General features: G+C 45.0%; 1 protein-coding gene across 3 annotated transcripts in view; it reads left to right on the top strand.

Moving 5' to 3' along the window:
- Positions 1-10674, top strand: part of MUSK (muscle associated receptor tyrosine kinase) — a 53837-nt gene extending 43163 nt beyond the window's left edge. For 2 of the 3 annotated variants that reach the window (XM_074812696.1, XM_074812695.1), the window contains 4 exons: positions 1611-1800; positions 2143-2334; positions 7818-7966; positions 9998-10674. In XM_074812696.1, coding sequence (XP_074668797.1) covers positions 1611-1800; positions 2143-2334; positions 7818-7966; positions 9998-10674 — 1208 coding nt within the window. Of the gene's footprint in view, positions 1-192; positions 353-1610; positions 1801-2142; positions 2335-7817; positions 7967-9997 lie in introns of all 3 variants that reach the window. The other variant, XM_074812694.1, reaches the window with a different exon arrangement.
- The last annotated feature ends 1602 nt before the right edge of the window (positions 10675-12276 follow it).

The following is a 12276-nucleotide window of genomic DNA, read 5'->3' as shown; positions in this document are numbered from 1 at the left end:
ACCCTCTTTGTATTTCAACCAGCAAGTTTCCCTTCCTGTGGCAAGATGCATTCTCTGTCATTCTGGCAGGCTACTGAAAGGCTGGTTTACCTCTGCCTTTCTTTACTCCTTTGTTTTATTTGGTTTTGTTTTGCTAATAAGAGCAGGAAAAAATATACTGAAACACTAATGCAATTTATTTCCTCCCCCAAGGCTCCCCACTTGCACAGGAGGACTCCTCAGGTTTTCCCTGAGCTGTCTGATGCCGAGAATTACTGCCGCAATCCAGGAGGTGAGAATGAACGTCCCTGGTGCTACACAAAAGACCCATCTGTGACCTGGGAATACTGCAGCGTGTCTCCCTGTGGAGATGGTAGGCAACTGCAATTTATGATTTCTGCTACTGTGGTTGCTTTGGGGCCATGCAAGGTGTTTGCATCCTGAGTGCTCATGGCCACACCGATCTGTTCCATCTTCTGGATGCAACCACTCCTGGTTCTTCTCATAGATTCACTCAGCATCTTTAACCAGAAGGTGTAACATGCACCTTAAAGATGGGAATATCACAATAGACAAATTGAGCACCTTGCCCCAGATTATATTAAGGGCAAAGGATGAAATCAAATTGCCTGTGGTATTATGAAAAATGGATTTACCACACCATGTTTTGAGGAGAAGCTAGGGTTTTTGGGCTATTTTCCAAAGCTGTTTAGCTTCTGGCAAGCTTCTCAATAATAAAAACCAGTTCTAATTAAAACAAACCTTAAAAAGATGGAAGTATCTTTGCCCTGTGATGTTGAAACTAAGTATTTCTGTTATTTCTTGTTCAAAGAATGCAATGATTTTTGAAATGTATCTCTTCCAAGATGCACAGTTTCTGGATCTCAGTGTTTGGAAATAAGCCTGCTTGTACAAAGAACAGAGGTGCTGTCGACTTAAAGGAACACAAGACAGTATCAGTTTAGCTGGCCTTAAAAAGAATGGTTTAAATTTCTTTCTGTTCTCAATCATTGCCTGTACAGATTAGCATTTTCTAGAATGTCTCAGAAAGTACTCATCAGGTAGCTAGCTACCTGAATATTATTTTTTTTTTCCTAGCAGTACAGCCAAATATATTTTACACTAGTTTACAATATTTGCCCCATAAACATACTGAGATGCAAATTGTTGGAGGGCAGAGTTTATTTCAGGAAAGTATCACTGTGTACTTACTTGGTCTTACAGTCCTGTCTGCACATTCCTTTTAGGACACACGATACATTGTGGTCCACATTGTAGACCATTGATCTTTCCCACTGCAGACATTACTATATTTGAATACTGTTGAGACCATCAGATGTGATCTCCCATCTGTAAGTCCTGCAACCATTCCTTACCAAAACTGTGTTCCCAGCTTAATGGGAACTGTGTCTTGGTCTTTACCAGATCCTGGGTTTTCACATTTGGCAAGAACAAATGGATTTTACTTCCTGCAAACCAAGCTTTCCAAGTGTGTTCCTCTCATGCAGTCATATGCTTGTATCTGTAATATCAGTAATTCCCAGGACATCAGGCTGACTCTGTAAATACCTCTTAGAGAAAGCCCTATAAACTAACAGAGGTGTAATGTTCTGATTTTGTTTGCATTACAGCATCGTTATCACTAGGAACCAGAAAACCAAATGGAGAGACTCCAAATCTCCCCCCTCCTCCTCCCTTTTCCCCTACGTACTCCATGACTGTTATCATCTCGATCATCTCCAGCTTTGCTCTGGTCGTCATCCTTGGCATTGTTACCCTGGTTTGCTGCCGTCGGCGAAAACAGTGGAAAAACAAAAAAAGGTAAAGCTTGTGACTTAATTCAAGGCAACAAATGTTGCTTTGAAAGAAGGCTTGCCTGTTTCTGAGAGCATAATCCTGCAAACACCTTGTTGGGGGGACCAGCCCTCCCTTTGCTTGTGGCAGCCCAGCGCAAGCTCTGGTGAGTCCCTGTGCCAGAGCAGAAGGTGGCCTGGTGACTGTTCTGTGGACACGGCATGACACCTTGCAGCAAGGGTCTTTCAACAGCCCTGCTGCATCTGTCTCTTCCATCCTGGAAGAAAGCACCCCCAGAGGAGATGCAAATAGTTATCTTCTGGTTGAGGGCTGTGCACACACTGACTGAAAACTGCTCCATTGTTTCAGAGAGTCAGAGACACCGACACTCACCACTCTGCCCTCTGAACTCCTCCTGGACCGGCTGCACCCCAACCCGATGTACCAGCGGATGCCCCTTCTCCTCAATCCGAAATTGCTCAGCCTGGAGTATCCCAGGAACAATATTGAATACGTGAGAGACATTGGAGAAGGAGCATTTGGGAGAGTCTTTCAAGCAAGGTAAGTGGCCTGTGTGTGAGTCCTCTTTATCTGGAGGTACCTGGGAAAAATTGGCAGTCAGGCAACTGCTTAGCTGGGCACTGGAAATCATTCATTCATTCACTCAAGCAAAACCAAATGCATGTGTACCACATGGTACACTCATGCCTGAATAATTGTTTCTGTTGTCCACTGCATTCTGTTGATACTTGTTAAACTTTTGTCACAAATGACTCTCTTGTTCTTCTCTCCAGTAGATGTCTTACTGACATACAAAAGTCTGGTATAAAAGCTTAGCTAAATTTATCATCACTGTTTTTGCCAAGAGCATTGCCTGTGACGTGTCCTATTGTGAAATTCTTGCATTTCCCAGTATTTGCAAAGTGTTGGTGTATGGTGTCCTCCATTATAACACCAACACTGGCCAGTAATTACCACAGAGGGCAATGTCGAATGCTACAGTTAGGTCCTGACCCAGTGTTCATTTGATTCAGTGGCAAAACCAAACCAAACCAAAAATCCCCTAAAAACCCAAGCCACTTAGGCCAACATTGGTTTTTTTGTTTGTTTTTTTTTGTATTTCCCCTTTAGTTACTCATTTTTTATACTTGGAATTTGCAGCCATTGTTGCCTGTTTTAAATTTAAGGTATCAGATGAGCTCCCAGATCTGTTAAATCTCATGGGAGGTGAGATCATGCACTTCTTCAAATGTGAAAAATGTTTAATTGAAAAACCCAAAGATGAACTTAGACTGAGGTGGATGGAGGGTGTCTTGTTAGCCTTGACAGAGTCCATAATTTTTCCAGCTCAGTCTTTGGCCAGTACTGGTCTCGGAAAATCCCATCTCCAAATTCCTGAAAGAAAGTGGACAGACTGTCCGGTTCCATGTTTACTCAGGATGGTATTTTTTGTCTTTTACAGTTAATAAGTCTGGCACATGGCTGATTTTGTAGCTGTGTCTGGAGTAGTGTGTCATGACCTCGAAAGAAACTAGGGGAGTATCAGAGTCCCACCACGGGCCAAGACCTGCCTGGTGGAGCTGCTCCCATTCCATTGATTTCAAAGACAAAGGAATCTCCTTGCAAAACGTAGTCATGATTGCAGATACTTTTAACGTTTGTAGTTGTGCTGTTGATGTATCTGCTAGGAAAAGTTACACGCAGGTTAGATGTGTTAGAGTGGGGAAATAGTGTCAATATCTGTATGGATATTTTTTACAATGAAGGGATACATTTTTTCTGATGGAAGAAATGCAGGCACACTTTAATACAGAGAGAGCTAAAAATAACAAAGTTTGAAGGGCACGCAGTGGGAAAATCACAGATGCTTAGCCTATGATTGATTGTTAGCCTGGATGGCAAAGTCAAACGCATGTGAGCTTGAAATGAGAACAAAGCTACAGGAACTGTGCCACAGCTGTGCTCAGGGCACTGCACGCCAGCCAGCACAGGGGCACAGGGCAGTCCTTGTCCCAGTCTCAGTGCAGTGCTCAGGATGCCCTGCGGAGAGTCGCCTTCCTGCTCACATGGCGGGGGTCTTCACCATGCTGCAGGTGCTCAGACAGGGTAGGCAATCTTCCTGCCGAGTGCTGCTTCTGCCCTGCGCTGGAAGCTTCAATATCGTAAGTGCTGCACAGACCTTTCTGAGCGGGAAGTGACTCTCACCCACATGGAGCAGGACCTCTCAAAGGGTATTCAAATGTCACTAAAGCCTGGGTTAAGCAAGTGCTGAAGTGGCGTAGAGGACTTTTCTGTGGATTTCGTCCACCCCAGTGCTGCAATTTCTTTTAAGTAAACCTTTTTGCTATTGTCAGTGGAAACTGGGAGAAAAAGAGAAGAAAAGAAAGCGCAACACATCTTCTTAGCCAGCTTTTGCAAAGTGCAGAGTACCATACCCTCAGAAACACCTTGCTCTCTGTGGCTCAGAGAAGGAGCCACAGAAATATTGCTTCCGAGGGACTTCCTTACTTTTGTTAGTATCTCTATCAAAAGTCCCTCCAAGGCCTTATATTTCCAGGGAACATTTAAGCCACTGGTATATCTGTGCACCGCTGGCAGCGCAGCGCAGACTGCTGATCCAGTAGTGCCCGCCGTGCATCCCTCCAGGTTACTGAAGCTATAACAGCTCAAATCATTGCCTTTCCATCTCAGATGGATAAAATGTACTTGTCTACGTGTGTTAAATGGACATCTTGAGCTAAGTTTAGCAGGCCCCTTACTTTTCCTGGTCTCATGTTTCTCCCTCTCCTGTAAACACAGCTCTGTGAACCGTGCCAGCAGTGCCTTTGCCAGTTGGCTTGCTGCGAATCCTGATTCAGTGTTTACTCACTCCTGGGTCAAGCAACATGTTAGGACAGGAAGCGTTTGGCTATCATTTACTAGCTTCTCCTGAAAGGCTGCCGTCTTCACTGGGGGCAGCTTCACACTGAAAAGGATGAGGAAGTAACCAGTGACCCTAATAGATGTCCTTAAAACAAGATTCAGTACCTGGCTCAGGCCTGTCCTGACTGGGTTGTGATGTCCGACTGAGGATCCTCTGCCCCTGGAAGGACCCTGCTGGCCCCACATGCCACCAGTCCCATGCAGTTCAGCGCAGACCAGCATGCAAGTTTCCTCCCAGAGCTGGGGCTTTATGGTCCATGCTAAGCCTAGAGCTCAGAATTGCCTAGAAGTCTGGATGTGGGGTCTTTTCTAGCAGACCCCCACTGCAAAGGCACAGTTTGCCATCTGTACAACAAACAAGGCTGTCCCTAAAGTTGGAGTTTCTCTGACAGAAGTCTCCTCATGTTTCTTCCAAGTGCAAAGGGTGTTTCTCTGACCTGCTGTCTCAAATATGGCTGAAAAAGAGTGTGGATGTTAATTTAAAAAAAAAAAAAAAAAAAAAAAGGCAACAAAACGAGCCCCTGTCAATTCAGAGCACTCTCCTGCCCACATACAAATTTCTCCAAAAACTGGGGTAAAGCTAAGTCTCCACCAGCCTCAGTAGATGTTAAGTGCATCATTTAATGATCTAGCAGAAGCTACCCAACTGTCATGTTAAGGAAGATGGGGGACAGGACACAATCTCAAATACAGGTTAAAGCTGCTCCTCAGTTTTTTCTGTTACTGCTCTGGAAAGAAAACCTGACTGGAAACTTAAGTCAGGCACTCTCTGTAGGTGGGCTCAGGGCAAAATCCCTACTTGCACCGCTGGTCAGTTCTTTGAATGGCAGGTAACTAAAAGCCAGATGCTCCCAGTGTTACACAAATCCATTGATAGTGAAGAAGGCAAGGACAGCTGCTGTCCATCCCATGTGTGAACAGTGGACATTTCTCCTAAGAGTTTAGATAATCATGAGAGAGGAAGCCCAAGGTAATTTCTGTTGATGCTTCCCAGTTTTAGAAGAAGTTTACCTGTTTTCTAGAAAACACTCTATGTTCTGGTCTGCTGCATGAATTCTCCTGATTAATTTCAGAAGCAGCAGCTTCCCATTGCTCACCTGCAGATATGCTCATATCCCTTTGTTCAAAGACTGTCTTTTGGGCACCAAAGGGGTCGACTTCAACAGCTCTCTGCCAAGACTGCAAACAGTCTGTCTCTGTTCCAGATCAGTGTGATTTTCCCAGGTCTGCTGAACTGGGCTGAATTAGCTCATGGTTTACCAAGGGTGAAATTTCTTGCTGTTGCCTGAAGGCCCATTAAAAGGCTTTGTGCAGCTTAATCTCACTTAAGCTGCATTCAGGTTAGTTTACATTACAGGATTTCAGTGAAGATGGGTGTACTTCAGGCTTTAGCCAGGGGTGAGTTTCTCTGAAGCATGCAAGATGGAGCTGTGCCTGCTCCTGCTTTGGCACTGCACTAGGTTTGCACTAGGTCTGCTAGCCAGTGATGAGTCGTAATCTACATTGAGGCTGTTTGGGAGAGATAAAGGCTCTCTTTTTACTTTTAAATGCTCTGCTCATTTCTTCAGGCTGTTGCTGCTGACTTTCTCCAGCACTGAGATTATACAGCAGCTGGTAGGTGCTGGTACTTCTCTGCTCCTACTAGACTAGACTCACTGCCAGCACAGGGGAAACAAAAGAAGACATTTTGCTGTAATGGAGGCAGTACCAGACAAGTGTGGACTCTGCTCCTTTGCTCCGGGGTGCCAGATCTACTTGTCCAAGTGTCTCAGCTGTGATCTGGCCAACTGTGAGATTCCTTTCTCAATGGGCACCCTGCCATCTTCTGGCATTTGACATTTACAGCATCCAAGTGCAACTGTTGCAACTGCCATATGTCTGGAGTAGATGACAAGGAAATTGGAAGTTTGCTTTGGAAATCGGAACCACCTCTTGGGGTTACTGAGCAGTAAAATAACCTGGTATTTGAGCAATGGGAGGGCAGTCGGGCCAGCGTAGTAACACGACACGTAAATGGATGTCACTCTCCATGGGCTCTGGCTGGATACCTGTAAGGAGCGTGTTTTAGCTGCAGGACCCTTGGGAAGAATGTTCATGGGAACAAAATGCACATCTGAGGTTTGACGCATGTTTGAAGAGTGGAAAGTTACTCTTCTTTGGCAACAGCTATCCGTAAATCTTTGGCAAGCCCATCTAATTAAACTTGTTGAGGGCACAGTGACCTGTGCATAAGAAAACAAAATGAGTCTGTGATTGCTCTAAGTCAGGAAGCTCTGTTTCCTATGGATTTGTGTCTCTAAGCTCTAACTGAATATTCACCACTGTCTTAACATGCGTGTATTCATGCATTAACTTGTTCTTCAGAAAGGGCACATGTACGGTTTGTCCCTTCTGTCCTGTCATCTGTTTCCACAAAACTTGCAGGAGCATAACTATTTCCTAGACCTCAGCTCTAACACATTAATTTCAGCTGAATTTAGCTAATTGGTTTATGACTTGTTGATTTACAAGCACACATACAGAACAGTGGCAGAAGGATATTTTCCTTACAAAACCAGAGGAACATACTGTAATTGTTACTTTCACTCTAATAATAGCCAGATGTACCAATGCCACCATTGTGCCAGGTATGGGACAAGACACAGTGAAAAGAGACTCTTTCAATATTTTCATATAAGATAGTTTATGTTTAACTCTGGTGAGCTCAGTCATTATACCCCAAAAGTGAATTGTTTGGATTGAAGAGTCTCACCCTGCTCTCCATGAAGTTTTTGATGTGACCTCCAACCCAAGGAGAGGTTATTGCTTACCAACCTGTTATTTATTTATCTCTTTACCAGTCATGGTAAAGAGTCTGTAAGCAGAAAGAGCATTGATCAAAAAAAGCTATACTGGACTCAGTCCTCCCTGACCTAAATTAAGTATCTCTGTACTCTTCAATGCAGACATGCCCAAGAGGTGAAGATGCTCTTTCATGTTCCTTCGGTTGGTGCTGAGGCCTTGCAGCTTTTTTGTCTTTTCTTTTTTTTCTGTCAGCCTATCCTTTTGCACCACAAACAAAGCCTACATTTAGTGTGCATGCATCCATCACTGATGGTTTCCTTTCTTCCCTCTCCCTTCAGGGCCCCAGGACTGCTGCCTTATGAGCCATTCACAATGGTGGCAGTGAAAATGCTGAAGGAGGAAGCGTCCGCAGACATGCAGGCTGACTTTCAGAGGGAGGCAGCCCTCATGGCGGAGTTTGACAATCCGAATATTGTCAAACTTTTAGGTATGTGAATGAGGCACGCATGTACAGGGTACCACCTTCTGCAAATATGCTGTGGGGTTGTTGGGGGTGCAGGAGCGAATACACATCCATGACCAGCACTTAATGCAAATGGCAGTGATGGTCTCTCTTGCAAGAGAAAATGCCTCTTGCAAAAGAAGTGAGCTTTTTTATGTGCCACTGCATGCTCTGTTAAATCATCCACCAGAACAACTCCAAAATGTAGGTTTGATGCTCTTGCCTTAACAGGATGTTGCGTTGTAATAAACCTTCTCACTCTGCGTTGAATATACTGTTGACCATCATGTTGCCTAGCTCTGCTTCCAGTTTAGTAACACTGGCACAGATGTCTTACGGGGAAGGCAGGAACTTCCTGGAGCTGTGATTTATTTTGCGGGTACTTAAAAAAACCCAGGCACAAGTGTTGTTAGTTTTATGGGTCCCACTTACTATTGAGATGTCTCAACACTCACCAGCATTAAGAAAACAAAAAAAGGCAACCGCAAAAATGGTCTCTTCCTTCCTTTTTCAGCTGAAAGGAAACATGGTTTATTGGGTTTTTTAGAAAGTCTCAATGCCACAGCTTGGCTAATAGGGCATTCCGCTGTGAAGAAGGCTGCTGAACAAATTTTACTTCAATAAATTCTCAGGTTTTGACTAAAGTAGATATAGCTAGCCACATTCACCTGACAGTCCTGCTCTAAGATCCTTGTGAACAGGCAGCTGAGATCTTCATTTATTTCAATGGGAAGCTCCACAAAATTTGGAAATAGATAAATCCCAGTTTTGGGAAAGCTGGGTTGATATGAGTACTTTCGCTACAGAAAAGAAAAGCAGGAAATGCCCCAAATTCAAATAAACATTTGTTTAGTGTAAACACATTTTAGGTCAGGAAAGGGCAAAGGTACAGGAACAGACTAGTTTCACATTGTGGGGGTGTGGAGAAAACAGCCACATTGTTGAAGACAGCTTAGATGATAAAGCTCTCACATACACTCCTCATGCTTGTCAGATCCTGATTTTATCACACTGGGAACAGCTATCTGTTTTTCCTCAAAGATTCAAGTGTTAGGTCGTCGACAAGAATTTCAGATTTCACAATAAGTTGGATCACCAATTGCTAAATAATGGTCCTAAGAAAGCAAAACACATACATTTTAAAAGCTGGCTTTTGCTGGTTGACAATTTAATAATAGGCACGCAAATATTTTAATCATATCACTGTATGCTCAGTAAAACTGGTGTGAGTGGGGTCCTGTGCTGATGCTGGCCGCCAGTAAAACTGGTGTAGGGCCAAGCACGTGCCCTTCATCAGGACTAGATTCTGCATCTATCATATGTGGCAAATCTCTCCTTTCTGATGTCTGTTTTTCCTTTGTCTTTCTTTCATTTTTGAGTGTCTGTCATGCCAAAAGTAATGTCTGCAACCAACATTTTTTGCATGAGCTGTTAAAAAAAAAAAATCCAGAAGAAGTGGTAGTGGGAGTGTCTTTGCATTTCAAGCATCCCACTGAACCTTTGAACAAGCCTCTTGTGATTACTCCTGAAGTCTTCCTTCATATGTGTAGCCCCTACACCCATATCAGTATAGGAAAATAATTACAACAAACAAATATTTAAAAATACCATGATCAGAATTATAAAGGTTACTTTCTGAAAGTATGTCCTTCCAGCTGCAACTGGGAAGAGGCAATACTTCTGTTAATACCAGCTTAAGCAGGGTTGTGCTCTTAATTAAAAATAGCTCCAAAAGTGTATCTTTTTCCTGGGGTGTCCAGACAAGTCAGGCAACTGCATGACTTGTTAGCACCTCCCACAAAGCTCAGCATTAGATTGCTGTTGACGGAGCTTCAAAGACACAAAGGGATGCATGAAAACTTGATGGTATTTTCATGCTTCACCTTTCTCTCTGTCCCTTTATGCATTGTTGAAAGTCTCCCCTTTGTGTAAGTATTTTTGGATTTTCCTTGTTTTACAAAACAGAACCCTCTTTGCTCCCCAAATAACCCGCATGGTGTCTCTATATTCTTCCAGGCGTGTGTGCTGTTGGGAAACCGATGTGCCTGCTGTTTGAGTACATGGCCTACGGGGATCTCAACGAGTACCTGCGTGACCGCTCGCCCCGCAACCTCTGCAGCCTGGTGCACAGTAGCCTGGACACGCGGATCCGCCTCCCCAACCCCCTGGCGCTGTGCTGCACCAGCCAGCTCTGCATCGCCAAGCAGGTGGCTGCGGGCATGGCGTACCTCTCTGAGCGCAAGTTTGTCCACCGGGATTTGGCTACCAGGAACTGTCTGGTGGGGGAGAACATGGTGGTCAAAATCGCTGACTTTGGTCTCTCGAGGAACATGTATTCTGCTGACTATTACAAAGCGAATGAGAACGATGCCATCCCCATCCGCTGGATGCCCCCTGAGTCCATTTTCTACAACCGCTACACCACAGAGTCTGACGTGTGGGCCTACGGGGTGGTGCTGTGGGAGATCTTCTCTTACGGCATGCAGCCTTACTACGGGATGGCTCACGAGGAGGTCATCTACTATGTGAGGGATGGGAATGTCCTCTCCTGCCCGGACAATTGCCCCCTGGAGCTCTACAACCTGATGCGCCTCTGCTGGAGCAAGATGCCTGCTGACCGGCCAGGCTTTGCCAGCATCCACCGCATCTTGGAGCGCATGTACGAGAGGGCTGTGGCCACCCCGTCAGTCTGAGGTATGCACGTGGGGGTCCCCCATGTCCAACCATCTATACTGTCTTGGACCGGCCCATATATCCTGAGTGGCAGCACCCTGAAAAGCCCCACTTTAGGGGAAGGAGAAACAGCCTGTTCCTCTGCCAAGAAAGAAGTGTGGACTGCATCCCCCTACGGCGGGTACACTTCCTGGAGAGGGACTATACCTCCCAAACAACAGGGCTGACCCCTGGCCACCAAGCCTGGACCCCCTGGATTGGTGAGGGTGCTGGCCATGCTAACTCAGTACCTATATTAGGCATTTCCAGGAGCACAGAGTTCCCCAGGGAAAGCAAACCAGTGTTTTGCTGGCAGCACTTCCCTTCCTAACAGGTCTCTTCATGTCCTTCTGTATTTACGCTCTTGGCTTTTACTTTTTTCTTCCCTTCCTCATATATTTTTAAGTATTATTTAAAAAAAAAAAAGATTGCAGAATTCAATCTTTTTGGGGATACTGTTTACTGTTTTATTTTTGCATACTCAATTCCTTTTGTAGAAAAAGGATGTTTTCAAAGCCATAGGCCACTTTCTTTTTCCTTTTAACTTCCACCTCCTCTTTGACACTCATGAATATTAACACTGAAAAACAGGAGCCTGCAGGACCACTGACAGTTGCCCACATCTCATGTTACATGGATGGGCAAACTCCTGTCAAGCATGGAGCCTTACATTTTCAAAAGTGGGAAATCCACACTAGGGTTCATATGATGTTTGTTAAGATCTCATCCAAAAGCTTGACTCAAGCATTGCAGACCATCTTTCCTGCCTTCCCCTGCATCAAAGTCATTTGGTGTTAAGGGAGAAACTCAGCCCAAAAGCCAGGTCCTGCACCTGGTAGGTCTCTGAGGTATACTTACTTGCCTCTGCCTGCAGTATGTCCTCACTGTGCTGAAATCAGGGAGAGATGGAGCCCCTCTTGCACAAATGTGGCAGGTTATGTTGCTTATTTCGCTCCTTTTCCCTTCCAACCTTTGCCTCCTGTTTCTGGTTTTCCTTTCCTGACAGCAGCTTCTAACCCCTGTAAGCCCCACTGCAACATTTGCTGGCCACCTTCCTTTGTGCTGAAGTTTACAGGCACAGAAGGAAGGTGGATGCCTGCCATCAGTGGCCTTCAGAGACAACCTGCCAGTTAGGAGAAGGTGGAAAAAAGGGGAGTTCTCACTCCACAGAAGAAGTGTTGCAGAAGGTCCATCTGCAGGGCAAAGCTGAGACAGCCTCAGTTACACATGGTCCACAGCCCACCTCCAAACACCAAATGTTGTTTCTCTGCTAAAAGTTCTCCAAGCTGTAACAGAAACTTCAGTGCTAGAGAAACTTGTGTTCCTCTGAGGGCAGATTTCACCTTTTAGTTCCTTGGGCAGTGAGAAGCAGTTGTCCCAGACCCTCATCGCTGATATGAAGTATAGCTGGAGGCAGGGATGTGCATTATCCCCACAGATCAGGAGCACCAGTGAGTCAGTGGTTGGTGTGGCTTCCGTAACTGGGACACACTGATTGAGTCTATCCAAGAAACAGCAGTAGGGAGCAGCTGTCTGTAGGGATACCAGGAGTAGCCTTGCTTTCTGAAAGGTAAACTTGAAAA

The sequence above is a fragment of the Strix aluco genome, chromosome Z (genome assembly GCF_031877795.1).
Source record: "Strix aluco isolate bStrAlu1 chromosome Z, bStrAlu1.hap1, whole genome shotgun sequence".
In the NCBI taxonomy this organism is placed as follows: Eukaryota; Metazoa; Chordata; class Aves; order Strigiformes; family Strigidae; genus Strix; species Strix aluco.
Note: the sequence above shows the minus strand (reverse complement) of the source record. Positions and strands in the feature narration are given on the sequence as shown.